Source organism: Centropristis striata, chromosome 19 (assembly GCF_030273125.1).
Source record: "Centropristis striata isolate RG_2023a ecotype Rhode Island chromosome 19, C.striata_1.0, whole genome shotgun sequence".
Classification (NCBI taxonomy): Eukaryota; Metazoa; Chordata; class Actinopteri; order Perciformes; family Serranidae; genus Centropristis; species Centropristis striata.
This window is the reverse complement of record NC_081535.1, coordinates 10478872-10498270: the sequence shown is the minus strand read 5'-3', so window position 1 is coordinate 10498270 and position 19399 is coordinate 10478872. Positions and strand designations below refer to the sequence as shown.

Sequence of the window (19399 nt, the reverse complement as noted above, 5' to 3'; positions counted from 1 at the left end):
TGGCCCTTTACGTCTGGCATTAAACAGACTTAGAGGAAAGGGAAAGGCAAATGGAAAATATTGCATGTATTGAAAAATTCTCTCCTCTTGTTAATATGCACAGCTGATTGGATGAATGCACGGCTCGTTAGGCTGTCATTTGTCTTAATTTACTGATTTCCACAGTAGAGAATCATGGTGCCTGTTCAGGAGTCATACGGAAATCTGCTTTGGAAAAATTTTAAGTGAGAACAGCTTTCATATTACCTCAACCGAATAGTTCAAATAGGTGTTGGTGAGGTTTGATGGTGATTCACACCTGCTGACTTGGCCAGAAATCGTCAGATTGTCAGTACTAAACTTTAAACTAGCTCCAACTTTTTTTAAAAAACATTTTGACATGCTTCTCTGATTAAGTACTACAAACGCATGATGTGATGATCCAACAATAACCAGCTGAGCTGAATCAGACGGATCCTGACGCATCACATTTTATGAATGTAGCGGTTTTGCTTTGCTCATTTAATACGTGTTCATTTATTTAATATAACCTATTTTTTCTCTAAAGTTTAATCAGCCTAATATTGCCCAATTGTTGGAGAAATCTGAGGCATTCATGAGGGTAATGATTAAAAAAGTCTAATATCCGGAGGTGTTCATTGTACTTGCCCAAATGAAGTCCTAATGGTTGAAATTACTGAGGCATATTTTTAACGTCTATGACTAAATAGCTATGAGATATTAAAGGCTTTTTCAGTCATTACCCTCTATATTGTCTCAGATTTCTTCAACAATTCTGAATTGGTAAGATCCCCAAACTACAGAGCACTAGAGGGACATCTTTTTTGCACCCAAGCAGCACTCCATACAGATTGTTTTTTGACTAATCGTAATATTATGAAATGTAATAATTTCATCTTTCAGGCTAGGCTCCCCGCCTATGAAATCTTGCAAATCTTACTTACGTTCTGGCGTGGTGCAGCAGTGTCAAAGTGTTACAGGATATCGTAATGGATTTAAAGGAGACATTTCAGTATGTTATTTCAATGTCTGAGGAAAGTTCAGTCAGTATTTGTGAACAGGAGCTACTGTCTCTCAAAACCAGAAACCTGAGAAGTAAGTCCCAAACCTGTGATGTCATAAGGTATAAAGTGGAGCTGCTTCATAGACAATGAATGGGATTCTGAACTCACAGAATTGTTTTCCCCTTTTACTCAAATTATATTTATTGCATTGAAATGTTGAGACAGAAAATGAACCATAATACCTGATATATTCCCTTGGGTGCCAGTGCAATCTGTCATTTTCAATTCACTGTCTATGGATCACAAATCTGAGTTCAAGCATTTTTGGATGTGGAGAAAGTTGTTTACCACGATTTTTGGGTCGTCTCAAGACCATAGGAATAATGTATGAATTTTGAAAATGGGCTATTAAAAAAAATAGGTTGTTTTTTAATCTCATTTTACAAGTGATGTGTCCATTTCTGCCTGCCACTATAAATTAAGCCCATTGAGCTCATTATTTTCCAACCACAATGAATTATACTTTCTTTACTCAGATCCCTAATCTGGCTAAGCATGACTGCTCTTATTCTTGCGCGGTGCCCCTCGTCTTTTGAAGAGCGGGCTTAGCCTTGCCCATTACACTAAGTGAGCTTGTTGAGGACAACAATGGCCGTATGAAGGCCGGCTTTCTCTGTCACTGTTGTTGGAAACCCGCGGGACATTCCACACCTCAGTGGAGCAGACCTGCTAATGAAAGTGTTGTTTCTTTCCTCCCATCACTGGGAGTAATGGTGCATGGAGAGGTGATGAATGCAGGTCTCAGTGTACGTCTATGAGAACAGGGAAGGAATGTTTGAAGCCCATTTGGTTCATTCATGACGAGAAGGGAACTGAGATGCAGACTGAGATCAGTAGAGGAGCCATTAAGGAAGGAAGGCGTGACTCCGTCTCCATTAAAGGTATCATGACGTTACCTCTGTTTGACAACCTTGTAACTTCACTTGTGGTGTTTTCTTTTCACTTGAGCTGATGGGCTTTTGGGGCTCTGGATCTGCTGGCTTTCACAAAGCAAGGTCTGATGTAATCCAAACAAAACTCGTAAAATTTAACCCAATTATCATATCTTCCTGTCTGTCTGTAATTTAGACATTTCTTTACCACATTTCAGAAAAAATGCTCCCCCTTACGTGGCTGCAACAAGCACATTAGGCCCAAATCAGGTCCTGCTTCAGTTCCTCGCATGACACCTTTTAAGATCCAGAGTTAAACTTTTTATTTTTCTTATTTTTGACAAATCATCTTGACAGAACCTGTTGGTCACAGAATATTCTCCGCAGACCAGGAGTGACGTCTGTTCTCAATTACAGTCAAAAGGCAGAGCTCTCTTAGCGAGTGGGTTTTACCGTTAACATTAAATAAATCAAAGTGCAGTTTGTTCTTGAATCAGCAGATTTGTGGGAAAATGTCTTGTACCATCAGTCTGATCTGAGAGGTCACATTTGTACATATGGCTCACTCTGTACCAAAACTCATTGGACGGGACAGACCATGTCACAAAGTGTGAGCATCCCCAAACTCCCACACCCTGCACTGTCGCGATCGTGATGACTGTTAAGTGTGTCGGTTAAGTAGCGGCTTTGAAAAGTGAAGCTCGACGTCCTGGACAGTACAATGGCTGTGCTTATTTTCCAGCCCGACACGGGCAAGCTGCCACTGATTTCCAGGGTTTGCCCACAAGGGAAAATCTGTCTCGTTCCCCTTGGTAATGAGATTAGACGGCAAAATGAGAATGGTAATGATGATGATGAATGGTGGGAAACTTTAGGATTCCTATAATTCCCTTTGATTTGTATTCTTGGTGTCAGGATTAGATCAGGAATTGATCCTTGCTTCAAATCCTGCTTCTCAATTTAATAAATTGTACGGAACGCACTATTTTTAGGCATTTTCTCCGAAGGTACATTTCAACAAAATGCTTCACTTGCATCATGCAAAGTTAATTAGATTTATTAAACGATTAATTTAAAAATGTGCCCTTAAACCTTTTTGAACTTGAACTACAAGATAACTCTAGTGTATGCATGCTGCACGTTGTCCTGATGCTGCACTGTGCTCTGATGGTTGAGTTAAGCTTTTTCGTTCATTCATTAACGACTAAAAAAAAGGGATTTTGACATTTGTGAATCAAATGAGAGGATAAGAATCAATATGCAGCTGCTTAGTTTAGCAAAAAGACTGGAAACAGGTTGGAGGAGCTAGCCTAGCCCTGTCAGGATGAAAGAAAATCAACCTTTTCAGGTGACTTCCCATAGTCACTGCACCTGGTCATAAAAGGGTCCGGACACATTACACCCAAAAAAAACATATTGTTGTTTTTCTTATTTATTTATTGTTATTTATTTATTATCTATTATTTTCTTTTCTTTTATTTTTCAGATTTACAAGTTTAAGGCTGCATTCACACCAAATCAGGCAACTACAGGGATGCTTGATGGAGCAATTCTGTGGGAAAATAGTGTGTTTTCTGCAACAAGCTCCAGTACAAGGGCCTTGTCTAGCTGCTCTGACATGGTGTTGCCTTTAAACACAGTTGGAAATGTCAAGATCATGATGGAAATCAAGATGATAACACTTTCACACATCACCTGATTTGGTGTGAATGCAGCTTTAGATGCAGCCTGTTCTCCCCTCAAAATTGTCATTATAGGTTGTGTCAAGATATATATTTACGTATTTATCTGTCTGCTGTAATGCGTCCCTCGCCATCTTGCTGACATAGTAGTGATTGATAGCCAAGAGAAGTTTAAAAGGGCTGATTCCTACAATCGGTCGGAAGTTGGGGTGGTGTAACGGTGCGTTCAGACCGGACGCGTAGCGAATATTTCGCGCGACAAGATTACATACAAAGTCAATGCAAACACGCGAATAGACGCGAATTTTTGCCGGCAGCGCGAATCGCGGGTTTCGCGCGACGCGAATGCCGCGAATGTTGCGGCGCGAATGAAACAACGCAAATTCGCGTGAGTTCAATAAATTCAACTTTGGCGAAATATTCGCGTGACGCTGTGTCGGGACAGCCTATCAGCGTTGAGATTCTGGACGACAGTGTCCGAGATACATACATGAGAGAGAGGAGATAAGAGGCAGGAAGGAGGAGTGGGTCGGCAGGAGGGACAGGAAAAAGGTGGAAGTAGCCTACTCTGCGGTCCTCTCTCCGTGCTGAGTGCGCCTCCGGATGATGTCACTCACCCAGACACGACGGCGTGTTTTCCGACGTATCTCGGACTTCCAGAGCAGGTACAGGGACGCTATGCTTGTCATGGTTGATGACAGAATGAAGTGGAGGGAATTATTTGGCGCTAAATAGTCTCTTGGGCGAAAATTCGCGAGTTATTTACTCGCGCGAGTGACGCGAGTAAATTCAACTACTGGACTCGACCCTTACCGTGTGTTCAGACCGGACGCGCGCGATCAACTCGCGCGAGTAACGCGACGCGAAAATTCGCTACGCGTCCGGTCTGAACACACGGTAAGGGTCGAGCAAGCGGCGGACTTTCACCCAGGAGGGTGGGGTTCACGTCCCATTTGAAGACAAAAGTAAATTATTTTTAATTTCAGTTACGTTAATCACATTTTTGAACATAACTTACAATTTTAATGTAACTTGCGGTAGACACGTGACTACTGTAACTTGTAACTACTTTACTTACTGCATTTATGTACATTTATTTACTGTTTAAACTGTCTTTTATAACGCCTTACCAGGATTTTTTTTGCTCTAAACCTAGGTCAGTTGTTTTACAACATAAATCCACAGAAACTAGAGCTTTTTTTTTTTACAACCGTGAGTATGCAACGTGTGTGCACGCTGCTGTACCGCGGCCGCTATACGTGCATACATGCCATAATGTGTGTTACTGACACACAACCTCTTTTGCCGTTTAGGTTTGAAAACTTGTTGAAAGATATGCTTCTACATGGGCGTTTCCTAGCTATAGCTTTACATTTATGGTACAGATATACAGTAAGAGTGGTATCAGTCTTCTTATCTAATACTTGGCAAGAAAGCAAAAGTGTGTGTTTAAGGAGAGTGCTGGCAGGATGACAGTATTATACAGCAATACACTCGCAGCAACTCTGATTAAATCTCATTTGTCCCACTGCTAGAAAAAACCAATTGATTCCATGATCACCAGAGGAGAATGGCCTGCAGTGATGAAATGTATATACATGTGCTCACATGAGCAGACATGGCCAAAAATAATGATGAGAACAACAATAAATCTTAACCTGTTCTTGAATGCATTAAGCTCATTAAGGTATTTCAAGTGGGGCTTTAATGCTCTGCCAGATGATTGTCTTGGCTTAAAGAGTATGCATTTGTTATTCCGACAAATGATGAATCATGGACATTTTTAAATCACAGATGGAACGGTTATTCCAAGTATATGTCATCATATGAGATATTAATAGTACACATGCAATGTAATTTCTCAAAACCAGAAAAAGTACATGTTTAAACACAAAGTTAAATAGTTGAACATGCACTTTTCCTGTAAGACAAATACATCTGCTAAGATGTTCACTGTTTGCAGTGAAGCTGCAAATATTTTAGGAAGTGTTTCATAAGTTATGGTTGGTTGGTTTCATGAGTTTATTTGTTCTTTGTCCTCATGTAGTTGATGAATTATAATTTGACTTCATTCTTTGATCACAGGGAGTAACCTCTCTGTGCTGTATGTTTGTCCAGTGTGTATTTCTTGACATAATTGCTCATATCCGTTTATTATTGTTTGCGTCTGTGCATTTCTGCGAATGTTTGCAAGAGTTCACCCTAAAAATGAGCGCTTGTATGTGTGCATACAGCGCTATGGTTGGATTTCCAACATGTCTTCACAGCTTCCTTGGAGTCCCTGGTTTCATGTGGCACTAAGGTGCTTGATTTCTTCCCCACTGTTGACCAAACAGTCCCATATTAGATGTCTGACATTTCTCAGACATTATCTGTCCATCTGTCGAGATACACGACACCAGAGACAAAGACACTGAGCTCCTCTTACTTCCAAAACCTCTTTATAAAAAAAAAGTTTTATAGACAGAATTTCCAACATGAAGAGAAGAAAATGAACAAGAAGCCCCAAAGGTCATCAGTATGATCTGTTTTCTCTATGAACTATTAATGAAGATTAATGGCAGTAGTTTGTATTGATTAATAATGATCGGAACCAGCCTTTTTTCTATTTTCTAGCATACGTTCCTATGTTCCTGAGCAAATCCTCCATCTTTGCTGCTGTCATATCAAGGTAGAATAATTTCGCAAATTAGAATTTCCATTCCCGTGCAAAATGTTGCAAATGGGTTGCAACGTTTTGTTTTCAAGTATCTACGATTGAAAGCGGATCGGATTCGGCTGGATGCTGCTAACCGCATGCCAAGAAAAAGAGCTTAGGTCGTTGAAAGTATATACAGTAATACACCCCAGTGGAGGAGAGTCTGACTTCTGGAGACTGCCGCAGGCTTTTCCTGGTTGTGTAACGCCGGCTTCTGCAAGCCTAAATGGGGATTTAATAGCTTGTCTCTCTGACTTAACACCGGGTCATGAAAGCTTGTGCAGGCTGAGTAGTCTTGTAGCGCGATCATTGCTCTGCACCCATACTAATGTCTGATACTTCAAAAATAATCCACTGACTTGATGCTTATTACCAGGATTTATCTGCACATTTGAAACCAAATAAAAACCTGCATATTGAGGCCATTGCAGCCACTGGGCATAAATGACATAGACTGCTTTAGTTAGCCAAATGGGTCCAAGGTAACACTCAAGTTGAACCCATTTCATTATAGTTAATTAATCAATGACTTGATCTACCCTAAATATGAATGTCTAATAACTCAAATTAAACAAGTAAAAATAACTGAATGCAATTACAGATAAAATAACATATTTAAGCAGGTAGTTTTCCATTCAGTGTTCCAACATGTGATTGTGAAAGCTGGCAGCCCGCGGTGACACACATTTGTGATTCTCGCACCTTAATTTAAGTAAGAAAAGCTCAGCATCTACAAATGTACTTAACACTCACTAACAGCGGCCTTCCCATATTTAAGGCTAATGTAAGTTATACGTAAGAGCAATTAGAGTCATTACGATGCTAATTTCAATTTGTTTGGTGCCCATCATTCCCTCTATTGTTGTGTTAGTTAAGATTTTTGCAGGCCTGAATGTGACCGGGACCCCAGGGTCATTGTTATTACTGAGCTATGAGCGGTCGGCTCTGAATTAGCATGTGACTGGTAATACATTTAAGGAATGTCATGCATGCTCTTTTTGGGGGAAATAGTGCTGATATGAATTACTGTGTATTGAAAAAAGTTGCAGAAGTACCAAATACTGGAAGCTACAGTATCAAAATACAGTAGCGCTGAAAAACAAGAATAATTCCATTGTTTCTGTCAGGTTAGCAGATATCTCCTGTTACATCAAAACACTGCAGATTTAAGGTTAATCCTTCATTCAAAACACTTATGAAACATCTCATGTGAGGTTTCCATTGTTTTCACTTGTCTCAACCCCGAGGGGCACACTTACAATGACTGACTCTCGTAAATGTTACAAAATCTGCAGGATTTATCACTGATTCATCACTTTCTTGACTTTTCATTGTCATTTATTAATTACAATTGTTAAATAACATCAGCATTTACAGTTGTTTTCACATATGCAGCATTTACTATCGGTACTTTTTAAGCTTTTGCTTTTTTTTTAAGGAAACTGCTTTAATTTTGTTGGGATACTGAATCTGTTGTAGTAATTTGCATTCTGCCACGCTGTTTGAAAGTGTGGGGGCTCACACAACTTCAACATAACACTTCTGTTTTCCTGTAACTCTGGATTTGGCTTTGATGACATGCATTCAAACAATGTGAAGGTGTTTCCTATGAAGAAATAATTTAATACATTAATTTAGATTTATGGTTTAGGATTATGTTTAAAAATATAAAAATGGATTCAAACATTACATGCACATTTATGTATACATTTGTTATTTAGCATGCTAATAACATATGTTTGATTTTGTTCACAAAAGTGTTGTGTCTTCAGGTATACAATACATTTTTTCACTTTCTAAATCCTAATAGGAAAAGTCATCTGTCTTTGTTTGCTTTTGATAATAATTGTAATTGTAAAAATGAAAACAAACAAAACATAGTAAAAAATGTGTTTGATTATAAGAAAAAAATCATTAAAATTGTAAATTAGATGTTAAAGTTTGAGATTTTAGTTTTAGGTCATATCACCCAGCCTGGCACTCTAATGTTGAATTAATCAGACGACTGTGATGTCATTATCTAAGCTGAGGTACAGTGACCTCTGAGCAGACATGCAGGAGTTCACCTAAACTTACCTGCATATGGCTTTTAATACCTTAAAGAAATTACATATTTTTAAAAATTGTCAAACTGAAGTAGAAATTGAAAAAGAAAACCTAAAAGTCAGAGAGATGGTCTAAATTCAAATTAACTAAATTTATTTAAATGATAATACAAATAAATGGAAGATAAAGATGCTGTTTAAAAAGGGGTTTAGTTTTAAAATGAGCATTAACCTCTCACATTTTGACATAAAGTCTTATAGATTGCTACTGGTATACTCGTGCTTTCTCAGTACAGGCCAGGTTTGTGGCTGGTCTGCATTAAATCAAGCCTGCAGAAACGAGCCAAACCTGCCTGGACTTCAGCCGAGCAATTTGAGGCCAAAGCTGTCCACAAGGTCCAACACAGAGGATTAATAGTTTCTGCCTCCTCGCAGAGTGTCACCTGGAACTTGTGGAAAGGTTTTTCGGCAGCAACTTTGTGATTACTTTGGAATAGATCCGTTATTTGTGGCTGAAAAAAAGAAGAAATTGTGATTTAATGAATATTATAGTAATGTAAAATTGTATAAAATTGACAAACGTGGTCCACAGTAAAGCTGAGGGTAAGTTCACATTCATATACAGATGCTGATGAAACATATTTAAGCCTATGCATAGTTAAACTGCAGTCAGAGGGACCACACAGTTTGTGAGACAGCCTGACCATAAATTCACTTGTGTCTTTCTGGCTCCAGTCCACATTTTTGGTGGCTTTAGTGGAATTTCACAGGTGAGCATGACACATAAGGGTTTTGTGAGACTTTGCTGTTCTCCACAGATGTTTTGACCAGACTTAGACTCAAACAAGCAAATATCTTGACGATGCCACATATTTTTACATGAACTGAAGGAGTTTCTTTCACCTGGGGGAATTTTTCAACCAACACTGTAAAGTTGCTCTCTGACATTCATGCAACTGTTTGTTTGTAACTGTTCAGGTTAGTGTTTATTGTCTTAATAATTACATGTTGCCTGTAAAGTATTTGATTGGACAGCAGTTTTTACAAATTGGGGACAGTGGCTTAATACCAACCCCGCAACACCTGCACTATGTCAGATTAGATGACGTAAAGACGCGCAAGGAATCCTTTAGCGTCAGTTTTGGACATGTTCAGGGTAGATACATTGTGGCTTTTCAAGATAAACTTGACAGTGTTCACAGGAAACAGTTAGGTTTAGGCAATAAAACCACTTAAACCATTAAGGTTGAAAAGAAACCCCAACATTTAAAAAACACCCACTTGCACTTACTACTACTGGACGCAATTACATTGGGGACAAAGTTGACGTAGAACAACAGATGTATGATCTAATGTGTCTTTATTGGGAACTTAGGTCGCTTTCACATATCAAGTCTGGTGCTATTCATTGGTGAAGTACAACATTGTTGCTTTTTCGTTTGGTTTGCTTTCACACTTGCTTTTCACTTTCTTGCAGTATTGATCCCCTGTGTTATTGAATCCATTAGTCACCATTCCGGCGTTAAATCATTTTAAGACTTCCATTTGTCTGTAGCCACAAGCAACTCAGTTATGTGATGGTCTGACCATATTTCAATAAGGGCCTTGACCATGAGACATTTTAAGCCTGCTACTACCTTGCCTGGCGTTGATTCTCAAATTTCCACCCAAATTCAACCCAGAATGTGCCATGTTTTGGTTCTGCGTTTTCACCTGCAGTGAACCGAACTCTGGTGCACTCTGAAACGTTCCGAGATCCCTGTTTTTTAGCGGACTAGAGTTCAGTTCTTTGGTCTAAACCAGTTTGTTTGAGCATTCACACCAGCAAAAACCAAAGAGACTAGCTGAAAAAACGCACAAGAACTCGTTCCAAGCGGCTCAGGTATGAAAGCGACCTTAAACAACAATTACAACATTGACTTTGGTTTCAAATCGGAGACAAACACTGGTCGACTGGGTCGAGAATCACTGGAGATTTTGGTATCACATGGTCTACACAGTGTTCCCCTCCTGCATGTAATAAAATGGTAATAAATGGTGTTGAGCCTGTAGTTGTAGCTTCTAAATAAGATCTTTTCAGTGGAACACATTTCATTTTGACTAATAGTTGTTGCTGCTTGGATGACTGACAGATATTGGTCTGAACAAACTGGAAATGTGATGGTCCGCTGCTCTTACATTTTATGCACCCGTAAAGGAGAGAAAGGGGGAGATGATGTATAAACCTGCGGTGTGTGGTTGTATTTTATCTGTGAAGTGTCTCATGAAGCAAGTAGCAGATAATGTTTCTGAATTCTATTGGGGACACTTCTATTTCTCACAAGACTTTTCTGTCTTCCTCCCCACCACTCTGTATACATGTACAATTGCAGAAAGGGGCCAAAAACACACTAATCCCATTGCAGCATGAAGCCAAACCAAGTGATGGTGCATCATTCTTGCATAGTCTCTCTACACACGAAAACACACACAGATATAAGAAGCAAAAGCACACAGAGGTGTATGCAAGCTATTATATGCACATATGCTTTAAAGCATTTGTGCAAGCGTCGTCACAAGTACATACGCTCTCTGTTTGTCTTCTCTATGTTTCAGTTCTTTTAAAAAGTTTTTATAACCTTGGTGTTATTTTCATTGAATTTTCATTCATCATTCAGTTTTCAAACACCATTCTGGGTATGAAAACTCTTAAACTTTTCTAGCAGCTGGGCTCTAGGGACGGTGATCTGTATGCTGGTTGGTCAGTCCACCACTTTGGTCCAGACTGAATTATGTTAACTTTAAGGCCTAGACCACCCATACATGGGTATTTCAGAAAACAGGGTATTATCTCTTCACGAAAGTGACCGATCCATGAAAACAATAGCACTAGGCTAATTCGACCCCATTAGCTTCCTTTTGCCGACTCCGGTAAACCAGGGGGTTAACGTAAATGGATAAAACGCTATACAGTTTGAAGGTATGAAGTTAGACTCTAGCACTCAATTCATTAGAAACACAACATGGTCATTTATATTAGTACTTAATGTGAAATTTCAATATGTGAATGTTTAAATGTGAATGCACTGGACAGCCCTGTGTTATGTTAAGCTCCTAGCAACATGATTGGACAAGGAGCGTTCCTGGGAAGAGTTTTGCGAGTGGTCAATTGAGGGGCTGTCAAGAATGTGCCAAACCAAAAAAAACCTAAAGCCATGTTGGCCAATCATTGAAAAAAGAAGACAATTGGCCAAGTGGATGTCTGACAAAGTAATTACTGGGATGCTACATGGCTGCATGGTGTATTAGCTTAGTATACACAGTATAGTGGAAGGGTAATTGTATATTTACATTTAAACATGCAAGAAATCCTGCTAGCAAGGTTAAAACTATCGCAGCTGTGTTTAAAAAAACAGATCTGTGCAAAGGTGTCTTGGCCACTGGTTTTCAAACCTTTTGTGCCCACAGCACACCAAAGTACAAGCCGAAATCTCAAGACACACTTGTATTCATATCTGTGAAAAATGGTTTCTATAACACATGTTGTCGCTCTTATCATTCTGTGAATGGTTTTTTTTCTTCCCTTTGATGTGTAGCACTCCCAATAATCAGGGCTATCGACTAGGAGATGGAGTAGTCTGCCATTGGGTAAAAGTAGCCAGTTAGGGGGACTGGGGGCATGCAGACCCTGGACTTTCACCCAGAAGAACGGGGTTTGTGTTCCATGTGAAAATAAATGTAAATATGTGGTTTAAACATCACTTCCATGCCTCACAGTTTAACATAACTATGTTACTTCCAGTTAATATCGGTCGTCATGGGTTGGAGATCTTGTTGTTTAAGCAGGTGCAAGTGATGTCGACTGCGGTTAGAGGGACTGCTGGGATTTGAACCCAGGATCTCCTGTTTACAACAGGTGCTTTAACCAGCTAAGCTACAGCTCTTCCATCTAACTCTTTTAGTGCATAAAGGTAAACAACCTGCGACTGCTTAACAACATTAACCACATTTTCACACGTGTGTATGTGTGTGTTTATGTGTGTGTGTGTGTGTGTATGTGTGTATGTATGTATGTGTGTGTGTATGTTGCATGGAGTGTTACTGAGCATGTATAGAGACACTTCAGACATGATTTTTCAGAAGACTTTTCAGCTGAATCCGCAAATCTAAAATAATCTAAAATAAGATGCAAAGCATTCTCTGTCCCCATGTCTCAGTGTGTGTGTGTGTGTGTGTGTGTGTGTGTGTGTATATGTGTCTGTGTTTCACTGCCCACAGCACTTCTTCCCCTGATCTAAAATTAGTGGATGTCCTTTTGTGTAGCCTTGACAGTTGTTACTTTGATGAGACAGCCTCACATGACAGGAGCGTGTTTATACATGTACCATCCTCAGAGAAGGCAAAGGGACACTTTTGTGAAAACTGAACTCCTGACACATTTAGGATGTTTGGATGCTTTTCATATTTTGTTGGCTGTTTATAAGTCTGTGGTTGTGAGGCTGTGGGTCGTGGCAGACGTCTGCACAACAACAACCATCCCTCTCTTCCCTCTGTTTCAGTCCTTTCTGTCTATCTATCTATCTATCTCACCACAATAGCATGCATTTCTCAGATGGTTTGGATCCTGAGTCCTATTTTCCATGACAGAGCCTCATTCTGTCCGTGTGAGGTTTAGGATTTGTACTGGTGATTGTGTTAGAGGTCCAGGTCGAGTGTATTGTGATTTGAGTTGGTTTGAGTATGAGTTTTTGTTTAGAAAAAGGAGATTGATGCAAGCTGATGGAAAGTGTCTATAAGCATATCAATGCGGATGTGTGCTGGCCAGTGTGCGTGGCTCGTTTTTTTTGCCAGCGGTGTTTTGGTTCTATGTTCGGGCCAGTGGTTTAAGGGAATTGCAGATAGTCGTAAATAGCGCTGTGTGGCTTTTTGATTCTTGCTGTCTCTTTCTATCTGACTTCTGCACAGTCAGAAGTTTATTTCGGGCACTGGTCTCTGCTGTTTTTGTTGTCCAGTACTGACTGAGAACATGTTGTCTGAACAACATTTTACCCATCATCCTTTGCAGTGGGAGATTTGATGTCTTTAAGCTCCAAATGCAGTGTTTCATAAAGGAGCTGTTTCTATTCATAAAAATTTGTTTTCAAACGTAATCCTGATATCTGAACACCTTGTTGCAATAATGTTATGTCTTCTAAATTTCTGGCCAGTTCAACCAGCCCGTTCCAGGTTGAATTTTTTTTTTCAATGAATGAATTGCCAAATTAATTCAGTGTTGGTTGTGGTCAAACTGGAGCACCCAGAGTAAACCCCTTGTTAAAAGCAAAAAGTAAGGAAGTTAGTTTTTTTAAGGAAATAACCAAATTATGTTGGTTGTGGGCAAACTGGAGAACCCAGAGTAAACCCCTTGTTAAAAGCACTGTAAGGAATTAAGTTTTTTTTGAAGAAATAACCAAATTATGTTGGTTGTGGGCAAACTGGAGCACCCAGAGTAAACGCCCTGTTGAAAGCACTGTAAGGAATAAAGTTTTTTTTAAGGAAATAACCAAATTATGTTGGTTGTGGGCAAACTGGAGCACCCAGAGTAAACGCCCTGTTAAAAGCACTGTAAGGAATAAAGTTTTTTTTTAGGAAATAACCAAATTATATGTTGGTTGCGGGAGAAACTGGAGCACCCAGAGTAAACCCAGAGTAAAGGAATTAAGTTTTCATTCAGGTGGTAAGGGAAGTAATAAGGGTAAAGTTAAAAGTAAATCAAAGGAATGAATGAATTTAATTTTTAGGAATGATTGAAAAAAGTTGCTTGGTGTCAATCTGAATGTGCTAAATTTGTGCGCTTGTGTTTGTTTCTCCGAGGGAGCTAATACGTTCTGTGAGAATGACCCCACTCCTTCTTGTGTTTTCTTTCTCTGTTCTCATCGATGTGCACTTCTCCTCTAGAGCCTTCTCATCCTTTGCTTTTTTCTCAAGCTTCAGGAGTTCTTTAAGAAGTGTCTCATTCTGCCGGCTCATGGCGTTTTTCTCATCTTTCAGGGTCTTATAGAGCTTGGTCAGAACTTTTGTGCCTTTGAGTGACTCGCTGCGTTCCTTAACTTTACGTAGAAGAAGGATGTTTTCTTGGTTCAGGATGTCATTTTCTGACTTAATGACATTGTGTTTTTCCTCCGAAATTTGTTCTTTTGTGACCTTTTTCTCCAGGTCCTGCAGTTGTTTTTGCAGAGTGTTATTCTGTGAAGTAAGAACTTTTTTCTCTGCCTTCATTACTTTATACTGTGCCTTAAAAGTACTCAGAGCTACAAGCTTGTTGTTAAAACCATTGATTTTGTCAGTGGCCTCGCTGTTCTGTAGTTTCAAGGTGTCTGTCTGTTCCTTCAGCACGTTATACTTGGACTCCCAATCTTCTTCTTGCTGAAACCTATTGAAGGCTTCAGAATGGGTCTCGCTCAGGACTCTGTTTTCTACCAGTAGGGATTTTTCTTCAACTTCCAGATCAGCAAGTTTTTCCTTAAAATTTTGTCTGATCTGGAGCTGTTTATTGGCATCCTGGATCTGCTTGTTGAAATCAATGTTCTGTTTCTCCAAGTCGTCCTTGTGGGCCGAAGTTTCTTGGAACTTGTCTTCCCACACCTTAAAACTGTCCGATTTTTGTTTGAGATCTCGGAGTTCCTGCTGCAGAGCCTCATTTTGACCCCTCCTTTCTTCATTTGACACTCGAAGTTCGTGGGTCATTTTCTGCAGCGTTTCTCCATGCTGAACCTGTTTGTGCATCTCCTGAATCTCATGTTGCAAAGCATTGTTCTCGTGGCTAATAACCTTGCTCTCTGCTTTTGCAACGGTGTAGGATTCTTCCAAAGCTTTGAAATTCTCCAACCTTTTCTTGAGCTGCACAATTTCCTTTTGGAAGAGTTGGTTTTGATGGCTCACCTTTTCGTTAGATTCTCGCATCGCCTCGTTCATTTCCTTCAAAGCCTTTTCGTCCCCAAGTTCTTTCTCTAGCTCCTGAATCTCATGTTGCAAAGCATTGTTCTCGTGGCTAATAACCTCGCTCTCTGCTTTTGCAACTGTGTAGGATTCTTCCAAAGCTTTGAAATTCTCCAGCCTTTCCTTGAGCTGCACAATTTCATTTTGGAAGAGTTGGTTTTGATGGCTCACCTTTTCATTAGATGCTTGCATTGACTCGTTCATTTCCTTCAAAGCCTTTTCGTTCTCAAGTTCTTTCTCTAGGTCCTGAATCTCATGTTGCAAAGCATCGTTCTCGTGGCTAATAACCTCGGTCTCTGCTTTTGCAAACGTGTAGGATTCTTCCAAAGCTTTGAAGTTCTCCAGCCTTTCCTTGAGCTGCACAATTTCATTTTGGAAGAGTTGGTTTTGATGGCTCACCTCTTCGTTACATGCTTGCATCGTCTCATTCTTTTCCTTCAAAGCCTTTTCTTTTTTAAGTTCTTTCTCTAAGTCTTGAACCTCCTGTAGCAAATCATAGAACTTCTGGCTAACAACCATTTTCTCTGCTTTTACGACACGGTACGATTCTTCTAAAGCTTTGACATTCTTTTGCCTTTCCCTGAGCTGCAGGAGTTCTTCTTGAAGTGTCTCGTGTTCCTTGACCTTTTCATCTCTTTCCTTTGTGATCAAAACGTTTAAATCCCGCAGACTTTGTTCATTTCGAAGGTCTGCTTTTATCTTGCCAATCTCATATCGCAAAGCTGTATTGAGCTCTGTTACATTGTACATTTCAGCTTTTACAGCGGTGTTTAATTTTTGCGAAGACAGGAAATTTTGATGCATTTCCCTGAGCTGCAGGAGACATTCTTGCATGTCGTTGTTCTGCTGTTTCTTTGCATCAAAGTCTTCAAGGTCAGCTTCCGACACCAAAGCTCCGTTTCTTTGGAGTTCCTTCTGCAGGAACTGAATTTCGGTCTGGAGTTCTTCTTGGTGTCTTTGGAGATCATCACACTCTGCAGTCTTTCTTTCCATTTTGGCCGATTTCCTCTGGAGTTTCTCACACTTTTCGCGAAGAGCATGTATTTCTTGGGCCATTCGATCATTCTTTTCCTGTGTCGCTTTGTGAGCTGCATTTACAGTTTTGTAATTTTTGACCTTGTCAGTGAGTTCCCTAACTTCGTTTTGAAGGGAGGCACACTCTTTCTCTGCAGCTTTCCCCTCTGCCCTCTTTCTGTAGAGGTTTTCCCCCAAATCCCCTCCCAAGGTGTTAAACTGCCTCTGGTGCTGTTGGATTTGGTGGCGCAGGGTCTTGAGCTGCTCATTGATGGTCTGCATGCTCTCACTCATCTCGTTTGTGTGGCTAGCCATGTCTTGTCTGTTCCTGGTAGATCTTCAAGATGTCTTTATCCGAGCGATCGGTGGGAAAGACAGGTTTTTGGAAGCAACGTGTGTTTTTGTGTTGGTGAAAGCTTGTTGTGACAAATACTTTCACTTTGTTTAACACAGAAACACAGAACCAGGGTGTAAAATCAGTGTGTATTTTCAGACAATAACCAACTGAGTACGGAAGTTTCTATGTGTATAAGTCAATTGAAAATAGCTCAGGTCTGGTATACATCAGAATTATGGAGTTCTATATACAGACTTAAAAAGCAAGAACATGTGATATCACTGTGACATCACAATGATGAATACATCAAAGCAAAGAACGTGTGACATCACTGTGACATCACAATGTTGACGAATGCATCATGTCACATGTGACATCAACCCAGTTAGCAATGTATTGAATTGTTGTCATAGCAACCATAGATAAATATATATTAACACTAGATGGCTCACGCTCGCTGTTAGCCAACGGAGACCGACGTCCGTACACGGCGGCCATCTTACCACAGGCAGCTCGCCCACTCTTAACATCAGTCATGGTGCACGTAGCATTTAAATAACCATAGTTTGCTTAATTTGAACCGATTTTCAAACGGTTTGGTTTGTTATAAACCTCAGAGTTGTGGTTATGTGCCTGCATACTGAAGAATAATTTTAACCATGGACTTTCATAAAAAAACATTAAGCAGATAGGTAGAGTAATAGCTATAGGCCTACACACACAAGGTAGTTAGCCTATATTAAATCATTTATAAAACATTTAATCATTCCATGTATATTATGTTAGTAATATTTCTTTTATAATAACAATAATGACACATAAAATTAACATATATGTATTTATTTTCATTATAAATATGTCTTATGCCTTCCTGTATATCCATATACATAAACACACACATACATATATATGTATACACACACACACACACACACACACACACACACACACACATATATATCTCACAGAACGGATATACAGAAAGGTGCATGTATATCCGTATCCAGGGCCGGAGTGGGGCCACTTTTCAGCCCGGGAATTTCAGGCCCAAGACCGGCCCACTTTTTCCATGGTAGTGGAAATTGGATAAATGAAGCAACAGTTCAGCTCTTACTATCCTGTAGTTTTTTTTTATTAATACCATGGTTCAACAGATAATGTAAAGGTTAAATAATAATCCACTTAAGATGAGAAGTTAACAAAAAATATTTCACTATTCCACAAGGATACAGTAGGTTGATAAATTAACAAAAGCATAAAATAAATAAAGCATTTGAAACATATCCCACTCTTCAATAAAGATGCATATTGAACTACTGTTTACAGTTCAACTCACAGTAGCTACACTATTTCTTACATTAAATAACTTTAATTCATATTGTTTACTCTGTTATCTTCTCTACCTGTCCCTGTAGTCATGGCCTCCTCATTGCAAATTTCGGGCTCATCATTTTCAGCAGGAGACTGACTTATCTGCTGCTCAGAAGCTACAAAGAAAAAATAATTTCACTGCATAGCCTACACAGATCAAGTTTGAGTTTTGTTATCAATATTTTCATAATATTTGCAAAGTCTATGAATCGCCATATATCAGGTGATATAAAAAGGCTTATATTTTAATTAAATTCAATATTTTGCTTGCGAATAGGTTGACAACGCTTCAACGATATTAACCACGTTACAACCTTAGCCGAACAGTTACGTTGCATTAAGCCTATGTCTCTCTTTACCAGTTGCCACCTGTGTTTGTCCTCTCGAAAATAAATCTGTAAGCTTGGCACATTTGGCAGCATCCTCCTCCAATGCCTTTCTTTTCTTCAACCTGGCTTTTTCAGCCCCTCCTGGCCTCTTCCTCCCATCCATCCTCCCCGACGTGTATCGTTGAGATAGGGCTGGCCCAGCTATCGGTAGCCTACCTGAGAAAACTTTTTTGGAAAGACGGCTATGGACCCAACCAACTTTATTTGGGAGGGGAGAACTCCCTCGCATGGTACAACCCATGCTGAGGCTGCGGTGTCAGAATGCAAAACGTGTTTAGCGTACTTTAAGAGGAGATGGACTAACGTGAAAAATGTCAAATAAATAAATTATCGGCCGGCCCAAAAGTGAAGCGGCCCACCGGGAACTCTCCCGATTCTCCCGATTACCCACCCCGGGCCTGTCCGTATCCAGACATGTGTGTGTGTGTGTTTATATATATGGATATACAGGAAGGCATATTTACACACATTTATTTAGACATATTTATATTGAAAATAACAACTCTGAGGTTTATAACAAACCAAACCGTTTGAAAATCGGTTCAAATTAAGCAAACTATGGTTATTTAAATGCTACGTGCACCATGACTGATGTTATGAGTGGGCGAGCTGCCTGTGGTAAGATGGCCGCCATGTACGGACGCTGGTGACTCCGCCTCGAGCCATCTAGCCTTTCTTATATATATCTATGATAGCAACAGTCAAACCAGTTGCATTATGGGTAATATAGACAAAAGAGGGGTTTTATGGTTCTATTCTTTGTGTATTTTAATTGTCCAATCACAATTCTGGTAACTGTTGCCATAGCAACAGGGAACCCAGTTGCATTATGGGTAACATATGCAAAGAAAGGATTCTATTTATATTTGAATTGAAATATAAAAAAATGAGAGTATGATGTTGAATAAAAATTATGTTTTATATATATGGTTATAAAATTAGCATGCTTTTTAAAAAATGCCCTGGTAAA

At 39.6% G+C, this 19399-nt stretch overlaps 2 protein-coding genes across 2 annotated transcripts in view; one reads left to right on the top strand and one right to left on the bottom strand.

Moving 5' to 3' along the window:
* Positions 1 to 19399, top strand: part of trabd2a (TraB domain containing 2A) — an 80400-nt gene that overhangs the window by 6473 nt on the left and 54528 nt on the right. The window lies entirely within an intron of this gene.
* On the bottom strand, positions 12919 to 16523 carry LOC131992946 (girdin-like). Its single transcript, XM_059358656.1, has one exon. It carries the CDS (start codon positions 16372 to 16374, stop codon positions 14161 to 14163), a length of 2214 nt encoding a protein of 737 aa, XP_059214639.1. The 5' UTR covers positions 16375 to 16523; the 3' UTR covers positions 12919 to 14160.

Coding starts and splice junctions, on each gene's coding strand:
- LOC131992946 (XM_059358656.1), bottom strand. CDS start 16,374: ATGGCCCAAGAAATACATGCTCTTCGCGAAAAGTGTGAGAAACTCCAG.